The sequence below is a fragment of the Cricetulus griseus genome, chromosome 3 (assembly GCF_003668045.3).
Source record: "Cricetulus griseus strain 17A/GY chromosome 3, alternate assembly CriGri-PICRH-1.0, whole genome shotgun sequence".
Classification (NCBI taxonomy): domain Eukaryota; kingdom Metazoa; phylum Chordata; class Mammalia; order Rodentia; family Cricetidae; genus Cricetulus; species Cricetulus griseus.
The window spans coordinates 170,876,566-170,901,839 of NC_048596.1; the positions used below are offsets into that span (position 1 = coordinate 170,876,566).

Sequence of the window (25,274 nt, forward strand, 5' to 3'; positions counted from 1 at the left end):
GAAATTAAAAGCTTTGTCTGGCAAAAGCAGGTGTTTTCACAAGATCTCTCTATCAAATTGTGAGTGATAGTTTCATCATCATTTAAAGAAGCAGTTCTCACCCTGGGGGCCGAATGACCCCTCTCAAGTTGCCTAACGCATTCAGAAAACACAGGCATTTACATTTCAATTCATAACAGTAGCAAAATTATAGTTACAAAATAGCAGTGAAAATAATTTTATGGTTGGAAGTTACCACAACATGAAGAACTGTATTAAAGGGTTGCAGCATTAGGAATGCTGAGAACCACTGATTTAAAGTATTATAGAACCGAATGAAGGAGCATGTATACATTCTTTTTATGAGTTAAATAGTGTTGATATAAAAATCAGAAAAGGGCTTGTTGATTATTCCGAGATGTGTGCACTCAAAGATGATCCATAGTCCATAAGGCTAAGATTTCTTTAGCAAGCCAGAGTGTGCCCACAGGTCACTAGCTAGTGTGGTCAGAGAGAAGGCGTCCCACGTGTCTGCAGCACCTTAAGAACCCCCACGAGTCATCCTGAACACCCCTTGACCATGCCCTGACAGGCGTGGTTAAGCACACCTGTAGCCAGCCCTTAGGAGATGTGGTTATGGTGTCTCCCTACAAGGGCTAGTGTAGTGGCACCTACTTTAAATCCCAGCACTGAGGAGGCAGAGGTAGGACAATCATTGTGAGTTTGAAGCCACCCTGGAGTCAGAAAAGAGAGAGCCTGTCTCAAAAAAATATAATAAAAATCAGAAAAATAGCCTGACATTGGTGGCACATGCCTTTAATCCCAGCCCTAGGGAGGCAGAGGCAGGAGGATCTCTGTGAGTTCAAGGCCAGCTTTGTCTACAGAGTAAGTTCAGGACAGGCTCCAAAGCAATACAGAGAAACCCTGTCTCAAAAAACAAAAAACAAAACAAAAACAGAAAAATAGAACACATTCACACACACACATACACACACATACACACACATACACACACACACACACACACACACACAAACACACACATGCAAACTAATTTCACTGGAATATCTTTATAAATGTCCTTAATATTGGAAAATCAGTACATCTGTTAATAGACTTGATTTATTGAAACAATCTCCTTTTGGGTTTAAACTGCATAGCAAGCATGCTAACACTGTTCTACAGCCATTAACACAAGGAAAGCCATCTCAGGTAAAATTTCATTGCCCTTGTTTGACAGAAACTAACATTGGCCTTGTCTCCCTGAATGAATGCCTGTTTGACTTTCTTATAAGATGAATGTAGTCTGTTTGTTCAGCTAGGGAGAGACTCTAGCTGCTTCTTGGTAATTACTACTTGTTGAAGCCTGTTACACGTTGTGAGTCAAAGCTTATCATTTTTTAACAGGGCAGCTGCCTGGGCCAGTATGAGGCAGGGGATTCATATTACTAGTGTTATATCAATAAGATAGTCCCTCAGCAGTCGAGGAGATAATACTGGCCAGGGCATAGCTTGTGTTGAACTATATGCAATACCCATAAATGTAAGGATAATGCAGTGAAACCCTGACTTATTTGTTTTGAAGCAAAACATAGGTGTGTAAGCAGCCCTCTTTCTTTACCTTACACCCTGTCTCAGTGACTCAGCAGTTTCAGATGAATAGAACATGTCTCAGTAGGAGCAGCAGAGCCTTGGCAATAGTCTAAGACTATACACTTGGATTGTGTTCAGTCACCTGAGGTTTGTTCTTAGAGTTTCTATGCAGTTTGTCGTGGTGCTCTCTTGGTGAAAGTCTGAGGTGACACCTCCCTCCATCTGTCATACCTCAGTCCTTTGTCTGCCTGCCTTTTCCTGGAGTGAGGCTCATATTTCACGTGAAAGGCACAACTGATGCACCTATAAGTTCCCCTGCTTCAGGGTTAAAACTTTCCAGAATAGGCTTAGGAAGTCATCTTTTATGGCCAGTTTATGCTCATCACCTTGGTGACTAATATTCATGTAACACTCAGAGTTTGTCCCATCTTGAATAAGAACAACAGATTACAAGTTAAGTCTATTTCATTCTGAAGCTAGACTTTGTTTTCTCTGACAGTGACACAGGCTTTGCAGTGTAGGCCTCTAATCCCAGCTACTACAGAAGCTGAAGCAGGAGGATTGCAGCTACTACCTCGAATTTGTTGTTTATATATGTTTATTCTCTGTTCTCTTCATGTATTTTTATTAACCTCTTTATCATGCTAAATTCAAATGCACACAAAACTTTAAAAGAATCATACAGTGAAGCACAAACATCCTTAGCTACGGTAGTCAGCCACAATTGGCCACCGCTTCTCCTGTGGTCTTCCTTCATCTATCTGTTAATAACCCCATTTCCATTCCAGTTTCTCTATTGCTGCTGCCTAGAATGGTCTCTCAGAGAGTAAGGCTCAATTCCTGTATGCCTTCACATGTTTACTAAAGTTTGCTTAGTGATGCCCCCCTTGGCTGCCATCATCCTAACCCATACGCCTCTCACACATGTGAGCACTTCTGTCCCTTTTTCCCAGTTTATTTTGTGTCATGGTATTTGTCAGCATTTAACATTATCATTTTTAGTTCTGTCTCCCCCGCTGCCATGCTAGAGCATTGGCTTAATAAAAGCAGTTAACTACTTTTCCTGTTTGTGGGTTGCTATTTTTTTTTCACCCTGTTTGCTCTAGAGCACAGGCTGCTAAGGATTCATGGAGGTCCCCCTATTCTAGCTTCCTAAATGTTGATTCTCACTGTGTGCCACCATGCCTAGCTAAGGACACTTATTTGGTCTCCTGTTCACTACTGAATTGCCAGGGCTTGGGGTAGTGCCAGTCACTTAGCAAGCCCATAAGTGAACTTGAGGAAAACAGCCTTCCTGTCTGCTTTCCTGTCCATGCTGAATGGAAGTATAGTGGAAGAGTTCAAACCTGACGTGTCTAAACTTTCAGGGAGTCTACATGTCATAAGCCCCCTGTCCTTGTGGGAAAACTGTGAGTGTTTTCCCTGGGAAAGGCTGTGCTTTTCACCAAATTGAAATATGCTGGTAAAAGAATACTGGACTTAATAAAAGGATTTGAATTTGATTTCTGTTAAGTTTTAGGTAAATCATCTCATTGAGCTTTAGTTTCATCTATAAAGTGACAGTCAAGCTTCCTTCACTCTGCTAAGGCTGAAATGTGTGAAAACTTTACTAAACAAAGATTGTGGCGGATATTTTCCCTATGTGAGGCTTTTTGAGAGCATTTCATGTGCCCCACTACTGACTCCTTGTTGACGATATGAATTTCACACTGTTTGCTCAGGCACAGGCGCCTCGCTCTGCTGAAGCAGGTCAGTATTCGAGAGAACTGCTGTTCGCTCTGTTGTGATGAGGTAGCAGACACACAGCTGAAGCCATGTGGACACAGGTGAGAGGGGCCACTTGTTGGATCATCTTCCACACATCACATTGAGCAACATTTCATACTGCTCTTGAATGTCTTCTGGGGTATTAGATCCCAGCTATTCATGGTATAATGATCCATAGCTATTCATCAGGGTTATTAGATTATTAGGACTGTAGTAGGCTGAATGAGGAGTAAGTGGCCAAGTTGTATCTGCTATCTTCCAGAAAGTACCTGGAATAGAACAAGCTATTTGATATAGAAATCCTTGTTTTTGAATTTTTGCTTTTTGTTTAATCAGATAGGCGCGCGCTCGCACACACACACACACACACACACACACACACACACACACACACACACACACACGTTTGGAGTAGGGGTGTTCAAGACAGGGTTTCTTTATGTAGCTTTGGCTGTCCTGTAACTTGCTCTGTAGACCAGGCTGGCCTTGAACTCAAAGAGATGTGCCTGCCTCTCCCAAGTGCTGGGATTAAAGATGTGTGCCACCAAGCCTAATTTATATAATTTTGGCTTTACAAAATATGAAAGGCTTAGTGATATTTGTGAGCTTCTTGGGACGCCACTTAGAGGTAACCTCACCAGCTTTTTACACTCTAGCCATTGAAGAAGTGCAGCTTCTATATCATCTTGGCAAATCTCAGCTCTGTAAAAGGACCTTACAGGACATCCTGGATCCTGTAGGACAGTTTCTTAGCATCACCAGAGCAGCAAATAAGCCAGCCTTTCCTGAGAAAGCCATTCAGCTAATAGAAAGGTGTGAGCAGTGTAGCAGCCGTGGCCTTTTACACTTGCTGACTGTCTATGAGCAATACTCAAGCTGACAGTACAAGCTTCTTGTATCCATCACGTCCCAACACTTTATATTTCTGTGATTTTTGACAAAACTTTAGTCACCTCATTGCCCAGGTGTCTCGATCCTAGAATTATGGACCACATTTTGCCATTCCAGGAACGATTCAGCCTGTAGACGCAAGATCTTCTGAAGCAGGTTGTTACCTAGTAGGCTGTTAGAAGTGTGTGCAGTGTCTTTCTTTTCACCCTAACTATGGCAGTTTCTCTTCTGTAACCCAGAATTTCTCAGATTGAATACCTTTGCAGGATTTAGTTATCAGGACCTTACAGGCAGATACAGAATTTAAAGTAGATGCCCTTTTCCATCTTTGTTTCCAAACAGTAGGATCTGATCTTCATCTTTGAGTCCTTTGGCCCTTCCTATGGTTTTTAAAACACAATTAGGACTCATTGATGAGGGCTAATCAAGACTTAGAACTAATTTTGCTGAATATGTGGTCATAGTTTCTACAACATCCTAAACAGAGTTGGAAAGAAAATTAAAAGAATTACAAGATTTAGCTCAATCCAGTTAGATGGTATAAAGGCTGCACCTTTTCAAAACTAGGAGTGTAAAGAAGTTAAACTAAATATTCTTATATCTTAGAGTTATAGCTTAGAGTTTTTTGAGAGTGATTGTGAATAAAAGAAATGAGGAAAAAATAAATGATGAGACCTGACCCTTAGAAGAGACTGAAAATGAAATCACTCTTCTTATGGAAAGAAATGGAATGGTTATAAAGTCTGTTTTTGCCTTCCCTCCCAAAGGCACTAAGCCTGGAAAGTTTCACTGGTGAATTTTTTACAATTTTCAGAGGGAAGTAGTCCAAATCTATTTAGACTTCTCTTGATCATACCCAAAATAAATCCACAGCCCTATTTTTACAAAATCTGCATGGCAAACACACTAAAAGAAAACACATGGTGGTTCACAGCCATCTATAATTCCAAGAGATCCCATGCCTTCTGACCTCTGAGGGCACCAGGCATGCAAGTGGTACACAGAAATATGGACATACAGGCAAAACTCAGAAAAAATAAGTAAATCTAAAAAAATTTTTTAATAGATAAAAGTTTCCTTAATGATATTTTAAAATATGTTTTCATGTTATCTTTAGGCAGTGCAAGGATAGAACCCAGACCCTCACACATTCTAGACAGGTGCTATACCACTGAGCAACGTCTTTTCTTTTTTTCTTTTGAAAATTTTGTTTTTGAGATGAAGTCTTGTTATAGAGCCCAGGCTGCTCTGCCCCAGCTTCACAAGTGCTGGCATTGTAGGTATGACGACATACTAATGAGCATCTTTTTAATGGTTACATGCTGGAAACATTCTAAGATGTTGGGGATAAAACAAAGATGCTGTTGACACTGCTTTGATTTACAACATAAGTTAGCACCTCTTCTTTCTGTGTACGTAAGTACCCACCTGTTCATAGATCTGTTTGAAAGTCCTTTTTATACTGGCTTAGGAAACAAGCAGAAAACTAAGAATGCAGCCAAGAAGTATGTCGAGCTTCTATAAAGAAAAGCAAGGAGGACTGGAGAGATGGCTCACCAGTTATGAGCATTGGCTGCTCTTGCAGAGGAAAGGACCCAGGTTCAATTCCCGGGAGTTCACAATCATATGTTATTCCAGGGGAATCCAATGCCCTCTTCTGGCCTCTGCAGGTGCTGCACATAGTACACAAACACAAAACGTTTTTTAAAACTGAAAATCTAACTGTTCAGTGGTAACACACACCTTTAATCCTAGCAGTTGTGAAGCAGGGGCAGGCAGATCTCTTGAGTTTGAGGCCAACCTAGTTCCAAGACAGCCAGGGTTTTTCTGTTGCACAGAAAAACTCTGTCTCTCGCCTTGTCCAGCCTTGATATGGGGGTTAGTGCCTAGCCTTGTTGTAACTTTTTAAGCCATGTTTGGTTTGATATTCCTGGGAGGCCTGCCCTTATTTATTTATTTATTTATTTATTTATTTATTTATTTATCTATCTATCTATCTATCTATTTATTTATTTATTTATTTATTTTTGAAGGGAAATGGAGAAGTGAATCTGGGGGACAAGAGAGGTGGGGGAAGGGACTGGAGGAATGGAGAGAAGGGAAACTGCCATCAGAATGTAATATATGAAAGAATTAAAAAAAAAAAAAACTGAGCTGGGTGATGGTGGTGCCGCCTTTAATCCCAGCACTTGGGAGGCAGAGGCAGATGTATCTCTGTGAGTTCAAGACCAGCCTGGCCTACAAGAGCTACTTCCAGGACAGCCTCCAAAACTACACAAGGGGGAAAAAAAAAAAAAACCTGAAAATCTAGTATATAATAAGGGCGTTTATTAGTCACTACATATTAATTTATTAGTCACATATTATATTAGAAAGTCACATTTGTGGTTAAAGATGTATTTGGTAAATATTACTGGGATAAATGACTACCTGATAGGGGGAAAATAGCATATATCCCTGAACATACATACATACAGGTGTGTGTGTGTGTGTGTGTGTGTGTAAATGAACTTTTTATTTAACTCACAGAGAAGGAAGATTGAGAATCAAAAATAGGAGGGAGATTTTTTATTTGTAAATTTATTTACAAATTTTCTTCATGTTATTTTCCAAACCATGCATAATACATAAACTTTCTCCATCAGACTTGTTAACATTTTAGATTTGGCTGGCAGGTAAAGTGTTTCTCCTTTTAAAGCATTAATTTAACTGGCATTTGTGTCTTTTTCTTCAGCGACCTGTGCATGGATTGTGCCTTGCAACTGGAGACCTGCCCATTGTGTCGTAAAGAAATAGTGTCTAGAATCAGACAGATTTCTCATATTTCATGACACATGTTGAAGAGATATCATGGACATATTTCTACTCAATTCCAGCAATGTTGAAAAGAAAGAAAGAAAAAAAAAAAAACCACACAAACATCTCTAACCAGTTGTACTCACATTGAAACTTATAGCCATGGCCAGATTTTATGCTAAAATTGGTAGTTTGTCAGAGACAAATTCTCTTAGAATCTAATCCAACTTGCCAGCCCTGAATTCCTTTTGAGGCCAAGGAAGGCTGGATGTCAGCAGCTGGGCCTGTGGTACTTCCATGAAAAACACCAAGTGACAAGGGTCTCCTGAATGCCGAGACCACCCTGGAATTCTTCATATTGGGTTCATTTGATTGTTTAACACAAGGTGTTTTGTGTCTTAGTCTACAGTTTTTATTTTGGAGTGAAGTCATTTTGGAGAAGTAATTGACAGCGTGTGTGGGTTAAGCATCATTGGTCAGAGAAACCGGTGTGTTAAGCATGGATATTGCACTGCAAGACTTGAATCTATTAACGTAGCATCACACAGGTCATTACTGCAAGTGACTTGGAGATCCTGAAAGAAGGTGTACAGATTGTAGGGGCCGGGGGGGAAACCCAATTTTTTTTTTTTTATATATTTCAGTGACTCCAAAGAACATTCTAGTTTTTTTAAACTACAGAAAATTGGTGTTATTTTCACATTCATGGTGTTTCTATCGAGTTTTAGTACCCACGTTTTGTGAGGAAAAAATGTTTTACCAATGCAGGAAGAACTCTTGAACTGATTGCAATGTTAAACTGGAGAAAATTTGGTAGTTAGTGTATCTTTGAGGTACCATCAAATCAGGTTTTTTTTTGTTTGTTTTTATTTTTAAAAATTTTTTAATCAGTATTGTTTTTGGAAGTAATATACTTTGAAACGCTTGAATTAATAGTCTCTAGAGGACAGTCTGAGAATACATATCCTGTTGTTTTAAATAAACACATGTTTTTGAATAGCAAGTTCAATCATGAATTGTTGACTCTGTCTTCATCAAAGGTGTTTCTATCCCTCTCAGGGTCTCTGGTGAAGGCCTTCAAGAGTTCACTTTTTGCTCCCAGAAAATTGGAAGGTAGAATTGTACATTTTTAAGACTTATTTCATAATGGTGTACCTCAGCAACTGCCTTTCAATTTATGCCAAGTCCTTACTGAGTTTATACTTGAACAATGGATGTCTTCTGAGTTTTACAGTGTCTTAAACTCACTGTACATTCTTTTCCTTCTTTATTGTTTGTAGTTCATTAAACATGTCCTACCACGGAGGTGACTCCCTTCCTGGCTGTACTTGCTGGGGTGCTGGATTTTTCCATGTCTCACTAGTCTTCCATAAATTCAAATATATATATATATATATATATATATATATATATATATATATATATATTAAAGTATATATACAGATAGAGTTATGTGTTCTCTTCAGCTTGTGGTGAATGCAGTAATTTGCATTGAAGAATAAAATATCTGTTGCATTTTTTACTCTAAGACTTCACAGCTCTCATTGGTGTCTCCTACTAAAGCTCCTACTCCTCAGGGTAAGAGAGAACCAAGTATAAGAACAAAGGAAGAAAGTGGGACAGGTAATACCAGCACTCAGAAGGTTGAAACTGGAAGATTTACATGAGTTTGCAGCACTCCACTGATAGGCTGCAATAGGTGCTGGCACTGTGCTCGTATGGCTTGTCAGACATGTACTTACAGAGCAGCAGCAGGAAGAGGCAGTGTAATTCCTATGTACTGTAATAATTTGCTGGTGCCATGAAGGGAAAGAATATGCTGCCCAGAACTGAAGTATGTAGTTATGGGGAGAATGAGGCAGACTTTAGAATGAGGTTAGATATTTGGCTTACATGGATAGGGAAAGTTGTCAGGAGAAAACTAGGAAGGCATAAAGATGTAGCCAAGCAGAGGAACTTTGGACAGGCTTCTAGGACTGGGTATCTAGGTGGGCATAGCACTGTGGGCAAAGGTCCTCACTAAGGAACAAAGCTGGTGCAGGGAAGACAGGACATGGTGGGAATAGTGTGCTCTGTTGCAGAAGGTCAGGAACTGCTTGCTCATGAAGCCCATGGTAAGGAGTTTGTATTTCCTCCTAAATACAATAAAAAGGCAATGGTGTTTATTAAGCTTCAAAGTTCCTGGATAGTGTTCTTAGAGGATGATGGCTCTGCCCTCTGTGGGGTGGACCTAGGGAAGCAGAAAGTCTAATACAACAGGGGTCAAAAGACAGCAGGAACCTGCCAGCTTTCTATAAATTTCCCCTTGAACTTTGTTCCTAAGGTTGCCTGCTTTTCCAGTTTTTAACTTCAAGACTATAAAACAGAAGAGTTTTAGCAGTAAATCGATTAAACCATTCAGGGTGGAAGCAAATGTATCTTGAAGCTACTTTAAAAGGATACATACTGCACATAGAAGAGAAAAAATGGATTGGTAAGCCACATGCAGGCACAGAGAGTATAGTGAATCATAGGGGGAAAGAATTTGTTATGGCATTTCCCCAGTGGTGAGTTTCAGCCAGAAGAATTACCATCTTCTTTTGAATGATGTAAAGCAGGAAAAAAAATCATGGTGTCATTTGCAGAGTTCTAGGAAATAATGATTGAGCTACAGAAACTAAAACAGTTTTGGCAGTAGAAAATGATTTTTATAATTTCTTTTGGGGAGGTGTTTCAAGACAGGGTTTCTCCGTGGCTTTGGAGGCTGTCCTGGAACTAGCTCTCGTAGACTAGGCTGGTCTTCAACTCACAGAGATCCGCCTGCCTCTGACTCCCAAGTGCTGGGACTAAACGCGTGTGCCACTGCTGCCACCACCACCACCACCACCACCAGACTTATAATTTCTTGAAAACAAACCATTTTCTAATGTCCACACTTCATCTTGTGCTACTGCTTATTCACCTAGGAAATACGCAATTTTTGCTTATTTGTTTTTGAGGCAGGGTCTCACTGTGTAGCTCCCACTGGTCTAGCCTAAGACTGGCTACGTAGACCAGTCAAGCATGGAACTCACAGAGATCCCTCTGCCTCTGCCTCTCAGTGCTGGAATTAAAGGCTTGTGCCACCACCCTGGCAGGAACAGTGGGTTTGTTTTTTGGTTTGTTGTTGGGGTTGTTTTTGTTGTGTTTTTCAAGACAGGGTTTCTCTGTAGCTTTGGAGCCTGTCCTGGAACTCTGTCTTTAGACCAATCAGGCATGGAACTCTCAGAGATCCACCTGCCTCTGCCTCCCAAGTGCTGGGATTAAAGAAGTGTGCCACTATATCCGGAAGAAATGGTTTTGATATAGCTAATTATCTTTTTGTTTATTTGTTTGTTTGTTTTTCGAGACAGGGTTTCTCTATGGCTTTGGAGCCTATCCTGGAACTAGCTCTTGTAGACCAGGCTGGTCTCGAACTCACAGAGATCCGCCTGCCTCTGCCTCCCGAGTGCTGGGATTAAAGGCGTGAGCCACCAACGCCCGGCTTGATGTAGCTAGTTATCATGGCTTATCCCTATGATACCAGCATTCTATGAACAGGAGGTTTGCCATGAATTTGAAGATCTAATCAATTTTGAGTTCCAGGCCAACCTAGGCTACAGAGTAAGATCCCATCTCAAAAAGAATTAAAGACGGTTAGGAGAGATGAATCAGCAATTAAGAGTACTGGCTGTTCCTCAAGGGGACTCAGCTTTGATTCCCAGCATCCATATGGTGTCTCACAACCGTCTAACTCCACTTCCAGTGATCCATCCAACACCCTCTTCTGGCCTCCTCAGTCAACAGGCATGCATGTGGTACAGAGACATATATGCAAGCAAAACATCCATACACATAGAATAAATCTTCGAAAGTTTTTTTGTTTTTTTGTTTTTTTGGTTTTTTAATGAAAAAGTGCTGGCTAAATGCTCATTCAGCAGGCAAAGGCACTTGCCACCAAACCTAATGACCTGAGTTTGATCTCTGGTACCCATAATGTAGAAGGAGAACCAACTCCTGCAAGTTGTCCTGACCTCATGCACTGTGCACTGCCATGTGAATGCATGCATTATATATATATATATATATATATATATATATATATATATATATATATCTTTTTAAATTATAGGGGAAAGGGATTTTTTGGGGGTGGGGGGAGCTGGGTTTTGTTTCTTTTAGACAAAGTCTCACTATGTACCCCTGACAGGTGTTGAACTCACAGAGATCCTCCAGCCTCTGCTTCCTTCATGCTGAAATTAAAGACATGTGCCACCCTACCCATCTTTTTCTTTTTTAAAGAAGAGGATGTTGAATCCTAGAGCTAGAGTTAAAGGCAGTCAACAGAGCTGTCTAATGTGGGTGCTGAGAACTGAACTCTACAAGAGTATCAAGCATTCAACCCATGAGCCACCTCCAGCCTGGAAGGCTGGTTTGTTTGTTTTTATGCTAGAACGTGGTGGCACACGCCTTTAGTCCCAGCACTTGGAGACAGAGGCAGGTGGATCTCTGAGTTCAAGTCTATAGCTTGGTCTGCAGAATCCCAGGAGAGCCAGGACTACACAGAGAAACTTTGCCCAAAGCTTCTTTCTGACTCTTGGAATATTTGGGGTGGGGGCGGGGTGTTTTATTTTTGTTGTTGTGTTTTGTTTTTTGATGATCTCATATAGTCCTTCCTGGGTGGTCTAGAACTAGACTGGCCTCAAACAGATCTAGCTGCCTTTGCCTCCCAAGTACTAGGATTAATGGTGCACTTTACTATACTCAGCAGAAATACTTGCTCTTGAGCCCAGTTGTTGTATGAGAAAGCCCAAACGTCTCCAGAAAGCCTGTGTGGAGAGGAAACTCAGCAATCTCACTCCCGGCCCCAGTGCTCACCAACTCCTACACATGGGCCTCTCATCTGAGCTCTGTGAAAGGCTTTTCAAACTCCATTGCAACCCTATCAGATGACACCAAATGGAACAAAGGCTAATTGTCCTTGCCAAACCCTTCCCAAAACACACAGTATTTGTAAAATATTTGTTTTAGTTCTCCCATAGTTCACTACGTTTCTCATGGGAGAAGAGATTGTAAATAGCAATAGGTAATTAATAGAGGCAAATTTCATTCCTGCTTGAGTCCGTGAAACAGCAGGTAAGTTCGTGTAGCACAGAAGAAAGTGGGATTAGAGATAGTGTGTAATAGGATTTAGCAGCGTTTGCTCTGAGCTATTTGACCAGTGCTGTCCCGCCAGCCATCTCTCAAATAACAGAGACATTATTATGAAAGCTCAGCCTTAGCTTAGGCTTGTCCCACTATCTTTTAAAACTTAAATTAACCCATTTACATTAATCTACATTTTGTCTCCTGGCTTTTTACCGTATTTCTGTACTGCCCATCCTGCTTCCTCCTTGTGTCTCACCTCCAGAGCGCCTAGATTCCTCCTTTTTCTCTGCCTGGAAGTCCCACATATATATATACCTCCTGCCTAGCTATTGGCTATTCAGCTCTTTATTAAGCCAGTCACAACAATATATCTTCACACAGTGTACAAATATCCCACAAGCTTGATGGAACAATTTTTAGATGCTTGTCATCCTAGTTTGCTTATCAGAGCTGTGACAAAATACCAAATCCAATTTGAGGGAAGAGGGTTTGTTTTGCTTCCACTTCTGTGTCGTAGTCCATCATTGAATGAAGTTGGAACAGGAACTCAATGCAGGAACCTGGAGGCAGGAATTGTAGAGACAAAGAAATGCTGCTTCCTGGCTTGTTCTCTATAGCTGGCTCAGCCTTCCTTATTTAGCCCACACCTGCCCAAAGGAGGCATCACCCACAAAGGACCTGGCCCTCCCACATCAATCATTAAGTCAAGAAAAGCCAGGCAGGGATGACACACACCTTTAATCCCAGCAGTTAGAAGGCAGAGGCAGGTGGATCTCTTGTATTCAAGGCTAGCCTGATCTACAGAGCGAGTTCCAGGACAACCAGGGTGAAAAGCCCTGTCTCCAACCCAAAAAAAATGCTCAGTTGTAGTTCCCTTCTTCCCAGGTGACTCAGGTCAAGTTGACAGAAACCTGTCTTCACCAGCACACCTATCTTCACCAGCACACTTGTCTCCTGGTGCTAACCAGAATACTCTGGAGACTGATTTCCCAGTGTCTTTGAAATCATCTTGGTTCCAAATGCTGTTTAGACGCCTATTTTATGTCCATTCAAAAATGTCTACTGATTCATATTAGCCATGTGACCGTCAATTCATACCATAATTAGTTATGTACTATACACACTTGGCTGAAAGGTATCAGATCACCAAAGAGATACTTAGTGAGCCATCAAGATAAATCCGTTCCAAGCAGGGCATGGTAGTGCACACTTTTAAATCTGAGGCAGGAGGATCTCTATGAGTTTGAGGCTATCCTGGTCTACATAGTGAGCTCCTGGCCAACCAAGGCTACATACTGAGATGCTGTTTCAAAAAAAAAAAAAGTGATATTAAGAAATCAGTCCCAGGAAATCCATTTTCACCATGTGACAGTTTTTGAGGGGACTTTTCCCAGAACAAAGTTATTTAATTTATGAATACTTTGTTTCAAGTGGTTGTCAACTTTTTTGTTCTGCATAACTACCCAAGAAACGATTTACTGTCTAATAATTTGTTGTCTCTGGTTTTGTGTTTATTGAGATGAAAGTTTTACTTAACCTAGGCCGACAGACAGCACACTGTGTAGCTGAAGCAGATCTTGAATGCCTAGAACCTATTGACTCCACCTTCCAAATGCTCGGACGACATACTCATGCCACCACGCCCTGTTCTTGCTTTTGATTTGAAGGTTACAAGTTAAATTACAAGACATCCACTTAAAGCCGTGGAACCTTACATGTTTCCAAGAAATAACTTTCTGGTAAACCAGATGTCTGCATTACCTGGGACAAACTATGAGATTAGCTTTTGAGCAATTTGGCCATCTCCGGCGCTTTTTGTTTGTTTTGTTTTTTTTAGATTTATTAATTTATTTTTTACATTCCAATTCCAGTTCCCCCTCCCTCCTCTCCTCCTGATCCCCCCCCAATTCCCCACCCCCCCCTCCCATCTGCTCCTCGGAGAGGGTATAGCCTCCCCTAGGAAGTCTGTCACTTTGTCTTGTCCAGACAGGACCAAGCCACCCCCCCCGCCATGTGTAGGCTGACTCCGGTGCTCTTAAAGCGCGCTTTCAACTACATAATCTTTACTACCCCTAAGTTACAAATGAAGAAACTGAGGCTCTTGGCTCCCACTGCTTCATCTGCTAACCAGGAAAAGCAAGAGTTGACACACAGACTGCCACCATTTTGCAGTCCCCTGCCTGAGCCCCGAGAACCTGAGACTGTGATTGGCTGCTGGAGCCCCGGAGGTAACCATGGTGACGGGAGGCGGGGCTGCGGCGGACCGCGGGCCCTAACAGACCTTGGCTGGGGTGTCCCCGCGAGAGGCCGGCGGGCGCAGGGCCCAGCCCGGAGCCTCAGCTCCGGCCTCGCGCGATCGCCGGGCGGGGCGCGGGCGCGGCCTCTTGCGGGCCCTTGATGCGGTTGAGGCAGCGCGGACCAGAGCGGAGCCCGGCCCGGCGGCGGGCGCGATAGGAGGCGGTGAGGCCGCGGGCGCGGGCCGGTGACTGCGGCGCCCCCACGATGGACGCCCTGGAAGAAGAGAGCTTCGCGCTGTCCTTGTGAGTGTCGCCTGCCTGCGGGGGCCGGGCGCGGGCAGGCGGGCCGGGGCCGAGGCTCAGCTCTAGCGGGGCGTTTCCAACCCGCGGCCTCTGCGGGTCTATGTCACCGATTACCAGCGCTTCCATCACAATCCTCTAGCCTGAATCTTAGCGGTCAGCAAAACCTAGAGGCCTTGAGCTGCCCAGAGCTGGCGGCGGCCTCACCGCCCTTCTCAGGCCACTCCAGTTAGCCTCTAGGCCGGTGCTCCTTCGGTGGTCACACTCACCCGCAGATACACCCCTCTCTGGCCTAAGAGCCAGGATGCGGTGAGTAGATCCCACGGGTAGTAAAAGCGGAAGTCTGAAGGTGTGCCAGGCCAGCCTCACCTCCCCATACTGTTTGCTTCTTTTGTGATTGCCACAACTAGGGTTTGATCACTGGTATTTCCCTGCATTTAGAATTTCAAGGCCAGACAGAAATCCTTGACTGCTGAAACCAAGTGATGGGAGGTTCAGCTTGTGATTCTTTTTATGCACGTTGGAAAACTTACATTTAAAAATGTTGCGGTTATTGTTGTGATTGCCTTGTATGCGCAAGGTCTTGGGTTCAACCCCCACTCCCACAGAAAACACAAATTTAACTTCTAAAATAATTATTTGGACCAGCACCTAATCCTGATGTGTTTTTCAGCTCCTCCGCCTCTGATGCAGAATTTGATGCTGTGGTTGGGTGTCTAGAGGACATTATTATGGGTAAGTTTCCACAACACTAAGTGACCCTTCTAGTTCCTTAGGTGAGTCCCTTAATACTTATGTAGACAGACATAAAACAATTTGTATAGAAACAACTTTTAAAAATGTATTCATTTTTGTGTGAGACTGGGGGAAGGGGGTTTCCTAGGCCACTATGTACAAGTGGAGGTCAGAAGACTACATTGTGGAGTTGATTCTCTCCTTCCAGCTTTATGTGGGTTCCAAGTGTTGAACTGAAGTCACCAGGCTTGTATAGCAGTGCCTTTAGCCACTGAACCATCTCAACAATCCAAACCTTTGCTTATCAGAGCATTCGAAGTAAGAAATTTGAAGAGTTAGTTTTTACAACACAAAACATCAAGGTACACTGAAAGTTTAACACAACACAATGTAATAATAAGCAAGCCATACTAAGATCTGTTGTCTGAGAAACAAGTAGGATTGGCAAGATGGTTCAGTGAGTAGAGGCACTCACCAGCAAGCTTGGCCACCTTAGTTTAATCCTCCGTATCCACTGGGTAGAACTGGCTTCCAAAAGTTGTCTTCAGGCATTCATACACAGCCTGTAGCAGGTATGTGCCCATGCACAAACAAAATAAATAAAAAATATAATTAAAAAAGAAAGAACCCCAAAAGCTAGTATTTGGCACACCTTTGTTATCTCAACACAAAGAATCTGGGGGGTTCTGATCCTGGCTCTGCTCTATAAGATCCAGTGCTTTTTAAATAATGGCATTGATTAAAGCTTTCAGAGGAGACAAATTCAGAAAACCAGTCACCTGGTGGGTAGGAGAGAGCTCTTGGCAAGGCTTCAGGTAATGTTTGACCAATTTTATTTCACATAAAGTAAAAGCAATTTTGAGTCATTTTGAGCTTTACCATTTCCATTCAGAACAGAACATAAACCATAACCCTATGCAACACTTGTCCATGTAAAAACAAAGTGTCAAATCTCCTTGGATCTCTTCATTTTCTTTTTTTGTGCTGTTTAGTTTTTGTAGTTGTTGTTTTGAGACAGTGTTTCTCTGTGTAGCTCTAGCTGTTCTGGAACTCACTCTGTAGACTAGGCTAGCCTCCAACTCAGAGATCCATCTGCCTGGGATTAAAGGTGTGAGCCACTTGGATCTGTTTTCTTGATGAATTTTTTTGTTGGTTGGTTTTGTGTTTAGAGTTTTGTTTTTTAGTGTCTCACATGCATGCCGGCCTTGATCTTACCTTGATCTTGCCTCAGCTTCCCTAGAGCTAGGATTGCAGGCATGAACCAACATACACTCCTATTTCCTTGCATTCTTAGTTCCTATTTCTGGATCCCTCTGATCCCTCTGATTTGTCTTCAGAGTTGAAGACAAATAGGTAGGAGGAAAAAATTAAATTGAACAAAATTTTGACAGTTTACTAATTTTTCTAGTAATCAGGAAAAGATAGTGCTGTCTGATTTTGGGGTATGTGGCTTAACCCACGTTAGTCTGAAAAACCACTGACAACACTTTTTGAACCTTTCCACCCTGTCAGGATCCAAGCCTTACCTCCTGTGTCTCTCCAGAAGCTCTGTCCTAAGGAGATTTTAGTAGTTTCACCCACCATGGGTATCCTGCTTATTATGGAGAAATGAGCTTCTTCCTGTCTGGGCCTCTTTCAAAGATTTCCCTATTAGTTGTAGAAATGCTACTCAGTTCTGTTGTCAGAATTCCCTACTTCCTGACCTCGAGTGTTTTGCTGTTAATCTCTACCTGGACTCTCCTCTGAATTCTACTTAGCAAGCCCCTGGGACAGACAGACAATGGAAGAGATTGGGGTCTGCAGAAATAAGGTCACTGGTCCAAGAGTACACAAAATATATGGCTGAGGTAGGGTTTGAGTCCAAGCAGTGGCCTCTTGCAGGTCCCACCCTTTAACCCATTATGTGGTTTTCACTGTTGCTGCTAAAACAATAGTAAAATAGGAGAAGGAGGGGAGGGGGGCAGCAAGATGGCTTTCAAGCCTAACAGTCCAAGTTCAATCTGTGAGACCCACATGGTAGGAGAATCAACACCCAACCTCTAGTGGGTACTATGGCACATGCCCTCAATTCCAGTACTCAGGAGGAAAAGGCAAAAGGATCTTTGTGAGTTCCAGGCCAGTCAGGGCTACACAGTGAGACCCTGTCTCAAAATAAATGTGTAGCCAAAAAAAAAAAAAAAGGACCAATGAGATGGTTCAGTGTGTAAGTACTTGGTGCCAAGCCTGACACCCTGAGTTCAATTCCCAAGACTCGTGTGTGGGCAGTAGAAGGAAAGAAACTTCTACAGGCTTTCCTCTGACTTCCGCCCTTACACCATGGCAAGCATGTGCACATATGCACATAAATATTAATAAATAAATGTTATTTAATAATAAAACAAATTAACTAGGAGAGATGGGGCTTCTTGCCATTGAAGTCTCTCAACTGGAGAGCTGACCTTTTGTATACACAATAAATTTGTGTGAAAGAGAGGTACCAGGTACTTCTTGGTGAACAATTAATGTGAGGAGGTTCACAAGTTATCCTGTTTGGATATATTGTAGCATATACCTGGGGTTTTTTTGTTTTGGATTTCTCCAGACAGGGTTTGTATAGCCCTGGTTACCCTGGAACTCAAAGCTCTGTAGACCAGGCTGGCCTGACACTCAGAGGTGTGCCTGCCTCTGCCACCCAAGTGCTGGGATTAAAGGCGTGTGCCTCCATTATCTGGTGTGTTATATACCTGTGACCCCAGCACTCAGAGTCAGGAGAATGGCTACAATTTCAAGGCCAGCCAGGTCTACATAGTGAATTCCAGGCCAGCCAAGAATATGCATCTATGGAGACCCTATCTTAAAAAGCTAAAAAATAAAATATTGCAAAGCAATGTGAACACAGTTACTTATAAGCCAACAAACTGCATATTTTAAAAAGGTTGAACTTTTAAATTTTAGGTGTATCTTAATAAATTTTTCATTGGTTTTTGTGGTTATTATTTTATATTTATGAGTGTTTTGCCTGAATGTGTGTATGTGAACCATGTGTGTGCCTGATGTCTGTGGAAGTCAGACAGAGGCATCAGACTGCTTGGGACTGAGTTACAGAAGGTTGTGAGCTGCCTTGTAAGCTGCCATGCGGCTTCTGGGAAAGCAACACAGTAGCATTGCACCTCATTACAAAGACGGACTTCCCTTGTTTCAGATGATGAGTTCCAGCTATTGCAGAGGAACTTCATGGACAAGTACTACCAGGAGTTTGAAGACACAGAGGAGAATAAACTCACATATACCCCCATTTTTAATGAATATGTAAGTAGATCTGTTTCTCCTACCAGAAGATTAGGGTTTCTTTAAAATTTGAACTTAGATCCATTAAGTATAATTAATATATATTAATTCAAGATGTTTGAATTAGAATCAGAAGCTGTTACAAAGCTTGGTGGCACATGTAAACCAGCACTAAGGAGGCTGAGGCAAGAGGATGTCTGCAAGTTATAAGCCTCCCTAGGCTACTTAGTGAATTTTGAGTCAGCTTAGGTTGTTTAGCAAGATTAGCTGGAATTAGTTTACTTTTTATATATGCCAGCACTGCCAAGAGGAATGCTGATGAGAATCTGGTTTAGATTATTTTCTCTTGCCAGATCTTGGAGCTATTTTCTTTTCTTTCTTTCTTTTTTTATTTATTTATTTGTTTTATTTCATTTTTTTGTTTGTTGGTTTGTTTTTGTTTTTCGAGACAGGGTTTCTCTGTGTAGTTTTGGAGTCTGTCCTGGAACTCGCTCTGTAGACCAGGCTGGTCTCTAACTCAGAGAGCCACCTGCCTCTGCCTCCGGAGTGCTGGGATTAAAGGCGTGTGCCACCAACACCCTGCTCTTAGAGCTATTTTCAAAAGGGCATTCATGAAGTATTTGATGAGCTTGCAACTTCTTGTTTAACACAAAGTTGCCTTTACCGTAAGGTTGTCTTCAGTTGTGTTATTTTGCGTTTGTGTGCTGTGAAGAATAAACAGTGCCAGTAAGAAGTGGAGGGAGAGAGCCGGTTCCATAGAAGTTGTCCTTTGGCGTCCACATGCACACTGTGGTACATGCATGTCCACTCACACATACACCATACACCCAGTCATGATGAATAAAGTAATAAGCACGGGGCTGGACAGATGGCTTCCAGAGGACTGCAGGTTGGTTCTAACACCTACAGCCAGTGGCTAACAACTACCTGTAACTCTAGTTCTAGAAGATCCAGCACCCTCTTCAGGCTTCTGCAGGCATTTGCACTCACGTCATATATGCAGACAGACAGACAGACAGACAGACAGACAGACAGACACACACACACACACACACACACACACACACAGTTGATGACTACTAAAGATAGATCTAGGCTTTACAAAGAAGTCTCACTTCTTCCCAGAGGCCCACACATTAATGTCTCCACTGTTGCAGATTTCCCTGGTAGAGAAGTACATTGAAGAGCAGCTGCTGGAGCGTATCCCAGGCTTCAACATGGCTGCTTTCACAACAACACTGCAGTGAGTTGAGCTTGACTCTGCTTCTGTGCTTCCCATCTTCCTCCCCTAACTGAAGAAATCCCACTCTCTTTTTCTTCACTTAGAACTCTGGGTGGCTGGGTCCTGAGTGGGAGGCCCTCTATGCCTTTGCAAGGCATTTTATTTTATTTTTTTAATGCCAGTATTTTTCTTTTATTCATTTATTTGTTTAATTTATGTGCATTGATGTTTTTGTTTTGTTTTCCATGGGTGTTGGGACCCCTGGAACTGGAATTACAGAGAGTTGTGAACTGCCATGTGGGTGCTGGGAATTGAACTCAGGGCCTCTGGAAGAGTAGTCAGTGCTCTTAACCACTGAGCCATCTCTCCAGCCCTTTATTCTTATTTTTGAAGAGAGTTATCTATTTTTAAATTTGTGTGTATATATGTATGTATGTGTGTATCTATGTATGTGTGAGCCTGCATAAGTTTATGTGTACCATGTATGTGCAAGAGCATACAGAGGCCAGAAGAGGGTGTTAGATCTCCTATGACTGGAGTTATAGGCAGTTGTGATTGGCCACATGTATGCTGGGAACAACTCTGGGTCCTCTGTAAGAGCAGCAAGTACTCTTAACCACTGAGCCTTCTCTCCAGTCCGTATTTTTACTTATTTGGGTTTTTGTTTGTTTGTTTTGAGTCAGGGCCTCTTATAGCCAAGGCTGGCTACAAGCCTGGTCCTTCAGCCTCCACCCAGGTGCTGACAGGCATGCCCCACCATGCTTGGCTTGTACACCTTGAAGGGAGTCTGTCTTCCTGTTGATTTACAAAACCAACACTCTGTCCTTTGCAGGCACCATAAGGATGAGGTGGCTGGTGACATCTTTGACATGCTGCTCACATTCACAGATTTTCTGGCTTTCAAGGAGATGTTCCTGTACTACAGAGCAGTAAGTTATTAGCGCTCGCCTATTTAGCCTCAGCGAGCCATACAGAGAGCAAGAGGTAGAACTGCAGAGACAACCACCTGCCATGTACCCTCTATCTTTTGTTCCCCCTGAAAATGGCTAGTAGTTGTTTGTTAGCTTTTGAGGAATAAATAGAAGTTGCTGTTCCATGCTGCCCAGGACCTTTCTATGTCTTGATGAAATGAGCTCAGTGTTCCCAACAAAGAGCAAGTCTCATTCTCTCACTTTACTATGCAGGCTCATTTAAATTGAAAAAAAGAAAATGTTTCAAAAGCTAGAGCAGCTGCCTTACTTGGTTTATGTATGTATTTATTGAGACAGAGTCTTGCTTGTGTAGCCTGGAATTTGCTATGTTGACCAACCTGGCCTCAAACTCAGAGATTCTCCTGCCTCAACTCCTGAGTATTAGAATTAAAGTCATGGCACTATGTCCAGTTCCAGTATTTTGTTTGTTTGTTTTTTGTGATGGGGCTTCTCTGTGTAGTCTCTGCTATCCTGGAACTTGCTCTGTAGACCAGGCTGACCTTGAACACAGATCCACCTGCCTCTGACTCACAAGTGCTGGAATTAAAGGCGTGTGCCACCAATGCTTGGCTAGTCGTGTTTTTAAAACTTATTATTTTTTATGTGTCTGCCTGCATTTATGTCTGAGCATTACATGCATGCCTGGTGCCCATGGGACTGGACATATACACAGTTATGTGCTAGGTTGGTGGGAATCAAATCCAGGTCCTCTGGAAGAGCAGCCAGTGCTTTTTAACCACTGAGCCGTTTCTCCAGCCCCAAGAAAGTCTTGATCCCCACCCCCAGGTGTGTCTAACGCCATATTTGAGAAAAACTGGGACTACCCTGCTGCCTTGCCCCCCTCCCTGTGTGCTCCTTGGGAGCTCACAAGCCTACCCTGCTGTCCCCGCCATTCTCCAGCCCTGGTGGCTCCTGAGTTAGGAAAGCATCTTGAAGTTGTCTGCTTCCTTCTGTAGGAAAAGGAAGGCCGAGGACTGGACTTAAGCAGCGGCTTGGTGGTGACTTCTCTGTGCAAGTCGTCTTCTACACCAGCTTCCCAGAACAATCTGCGGCACTAGGTCCCACCTTCAGACATGGTGTGATCACTGTGAGGTCACCAGCCCAGCTGACTCAGAGAAGTATGGGCTAATGATGACAGATGCATCATGTCAAGTATAGATGAGTCCTGAAAACATGACTGACCCTCCTGGCCCTTGTCCAGAAACACCTTCGTGTCCATCCCTCCTCTCCCAATGCAGGCACCTCTCCCAGGTGCTTCTGAGTGACTCCTGGAGCAGGCCCATGTTGGCCACCTCCCCTGGGGGCCCTTCCCAGCAATGTGGTAGTACAGTGTGTCAGCAGTGTGGACAGCACACCACCGTGAGCCCGTCACCTGGCAGGCTTTACATGAGCTCTTGTGCGCTCACAGCTGTTTCTGCACAGGTCAGCTTCAGTCCTCAGCCTCAATGGGGTTTTGTTTGGGAGGGTATATCTAGGGAGTTACTGGGTCCAGCTGCCTGTCCTGATTTCTGAACCTCCTGAGAAAGATGTCCTCTACCCACAATCAAAAAGGAACTCCCGATCTTACATTATTTGTCCTTTCAACAGCGAATTCTGCTGGTCTTAGTTCCACTGTTCCTCTAAGACTCTAAGCATTATTTTCAAGAAACCTATTTTTATAGATGAAAACTCAGGCTAATCTAGTGAGTATGATCTTGGAACGCCCTTGATCAACCACTTAAAAGATCAAAGTATTATATGCTGTGTGCTTTTTTAGTTGTGAGAACTGCGAGTGTAAATCTGCTTTCCAATTTAGTGCCCCTCTTCTTGGGTACCAGTGCAAACAGACTGTATGCTAGAAACAGGCTGCAGCTCTGTCACAACAGCATACTAAGTGTGTTTGTGCATGCTTGTCTGCACTCCTGGCATGACAGTGTGGTGTGCTAAGTGTGTTTGTGCATGCTTGTCTGCAGTCCTGGCATGACAGTCTGCTTGTGCATGCTTGTCTACAGTCCATTGTGTAGGCCATTGAGCTGGGTTTTCTGTTGGAGTGTAGGGACTCTGCAATTTGTTCCTGTCACAATCTCTCCTTCCAAGTTGATGCTTCCCTAATCCAGCTCAGCCTGGGGAGAGGGGCAATACACAGTTTTTTGGTCATCTTTGGTGGACTGTCACCAACCAGAAAGCATGTGTGTCACATCTCTAGAAAGAAGAAAACAGTTCAATTCTTAATGTATACTTTTAACTTTAACTTTTATAGTAAAACTAAGAATCCACACCAACTTTCCATGTGACTATTCTGAGTTTACAGGATGTAAGCTAAGAGCTGTTTTTCTGTAGCAATGTGTCTCTTTGTGCTTTTGTAAAATGAGTAAAATTTGAGGTGTTTGGCAAGAATTTTACGTGCACTGTCCACGTTAATGTAACTACTGTCATTCGGTTATTGTTGCTTTCGTCTTTTGAGATCAAAGACCCCCATGGGGTCAGCTCTGTAAATGTCACCTCTTGGGCTGGCTCTGCCTTCCTGCTCCTTTTGTGAGCAGGCCTGCACACTGCAGGCAGCATGCTAAAATTTGTCAGCCTGCCTGGTTGAAAAAGGCAATTGGAAAAAATGCAGACACAATACAGAAGGAGCTGGAGAGACGCTTCAGTGGTTAAGAGTACTTGTGTTCTTGCAGACCTTGGTTGCAGAAGACCTTGGTTTGTTCCCAGCATCCACATGGCAGCTCACACTAACTCCAGCTTCAGGGCATCCAATGCCATCTTCTGGCCTCCTTAGGCACCCATATGGTGCACATGGATAAATGTAGGCAAACACTCATACATGAAATGAAATAAAAATAATAAATCTTAAAAAGTAAAAAGACCCAAAAGGCAGGCAGACTGCAAACTTGCTGGTTTTGTGTCTTGGTCCACAAACTTGGGCAGATGCCAGAGGCCAGGGCAAGAAAGCTGACAATCTGGCCCATTCTAGCCTACCATTGGAAAGCTACCTTCTCTTTCCTCATCCATAGGAAAGCAGTGTCTACCTGAGCAGCAGAATTAGGCTGTGCTGGGCAATGAGATACCTGCTAGGACAGTGAGCTCTAAGCCTCAAAATTGGCAGCTCCTCATTAAACCCAAGCTTTCCTTAGAGCTTAATCTTGAACAGGGCGATCTCATTACTTAAACCCCAGCCCTGGACAGTGAAGTGGATACTGGTGAATATTCAGAGTAACCAAGACAACAAGTGTGAGCTGGGACCAAGAGCCAGACCTGATCCCCCCTCCTCTAACACAGTAACAAAGCCCCAAGTATTTGATTCTAATTACATATTAAGTGTTGCCATTTTTTCTTAAAGGACCAGAAAGTAAAATGTTAACAAACATCTAAGACCAGGAATGATAACACCTTTCCAAATAGACACCTCCATTTTTATTTAAATTGTAAAAATAATTCCAAACAAAAGTCACCACCAACTCCACAGCAACTCACCAGGCAAGGCCCTGCTTCCTTCTCCCACTTCTTGAAGTCCCTTGTACCTCAGCAGCAGCCTGGGCGAGAACATGGCAAGGCTCGCCACCTTTGGAAACTGCTTGAAACCAACTGAAATAGTTGAGTCCAAAAATCCCAACTCTTCCTATAAAAGTCTGTCTACAGGTGACACGTTGGCTTGGGGCAGGGGAGGGTCCTGGAACAAAAATAATCTGTTGTTTGTTAGCTTTATACTGTGGCAGGAAGGAGTCTGAAGCTCTGTTAGTGCATTTAGTGCTGGAGAGAAGGTGGCCCAGCCCTGGATACTGAAGTCCTCGAACAAGGCAGAGCCATGAGAGCCCACATCCCCCGTCACCTTCTGCTGAATAAGGGGGGTGGGGAGGATGTCCCACTGCTGGTTCTAGGTAGCTCTTCTGTGCCTGCTTCAGGAGTTCCTCAGGAGGGCTGGAGAGCTTGAGTTCGTGAGATTGGGGGTGACCCTTGTTATTGTTTTGTTTAAAAAGAAGAAAAGAGAAATGCTGAGACAGACATATTGACTATAAGTTTATTACAAGGCCCGGCAGAATGGGGAGACTAAGAAGAGGAACAGGGTAAATGGCTGACCGCCATGGCCGGTCGCCATAGAGAGACAGAGCGAGAGCATAGGTGGGAGAGTAGAGCAGGGGAACAGAGAACATAGAGAGCGGGAACAGAGAGCAGGACAGAGAACGGGAACAGAGAGCGTAAATGGGCAGGGGCCTATCTTTTAAAGGGGTCCTCTGCACCTGCGTGCAGACTTAGTTCCCATGGAACCTTGGGCTGACCAGGGTTCTGCCTGAGTGGATTCCACCAGGTAATAGGGGCAGGCCAGCATAATGCCTGAAACTTTCATTCCCACCTCTACTTATTATTAAAAAAAGGTGGGGTGTTTGTTTAGAC

General features: G+C 43.1%; 2 protein-coding genes across 4 annotated transcripts in view; both read left to right on the forward strand.

Annotated features, from left to right (window-relative positions):
- Rspry1 (ring finger and SPRY domain containing 1) overlaps positions 1–8,329 on the forward strand; it is a 45,494-nt gene extending 37,165 nt beyond the window's left edge. For 2 of the 3 annotated variants that reach the window (XM_027405636.2, XM_027405635.2), the window contains 2 exons: positions 3,294–3,398; positions 6,965–8,329. In XM_027405636.2, coding sequence (XP_027261437.1) covers positions 3,294–3,398; positions 6,965–7,061 — 202 coding nt within the window. In that variant the 3' untranslated portion in view covers positions 7,062–8,329. The remainder of the gene's footprint in view (positions 1–3,293; positions 3,399–6,964) is intronic. The other variant, XM_027405637.2, reaches the window with a different exon arrangement.
- Positions 8,330–14,447: 6,118 nt separating this feature from the next.
- Positions 14,448–23,279, forward strand: Arl2bp (ADP ribosylation factor like GTPase 2 binding protein). Its single transcript, XM_027405649.2, has 6 exons — positions 14,448–14,711; positions 15,382–15,443; positions 18,625–18,731; positions 19,868–19,953; positions 20,765–20,861; positions 21,860–23,279. The coding sequence occupies exons 1-6, from the start codon at positions 14,674–14,676 to the stop codon at positions 21,959–21,961; spliced, it is 492 nt and encodes a 163-aa protein (XP_027261450.1). The 5' UTR covers positions 14,448–14,673; the 3' UTR covers positions 21,962–23,279.
- The last annotated feature ends 1,995 nt before the right edge of the window (positions 23,280–25,274 follow it).

What these genes read in the sequence shown, in the direction of transcription:
- Arl2bp (XM_027405649.2), top strand. Translation starts at nt 14,674, where the DNA reads ATGGACGCCCTGGAAGAAGAGAGCTTCGCGCTGTCCTT. An exon ending in TCTAGAGGACATTATTATGG is followed by an intron (nt 15,444 to 18,624) that starts GTAAGTTTCCAC and finishes CCCTTGTTTCAG; the next exon opens with ATGATGAGTTCCAGCTATTG. An exon ending in TGTTCCTGTACTACAGAGCA is followed by an intron (nt 20,862 to 21,859) that starts GTAAGTTATTAG and finishes TTCCTTCTGTAG; the next exon opens with GAAAAGGAAGGCCGAGGACT.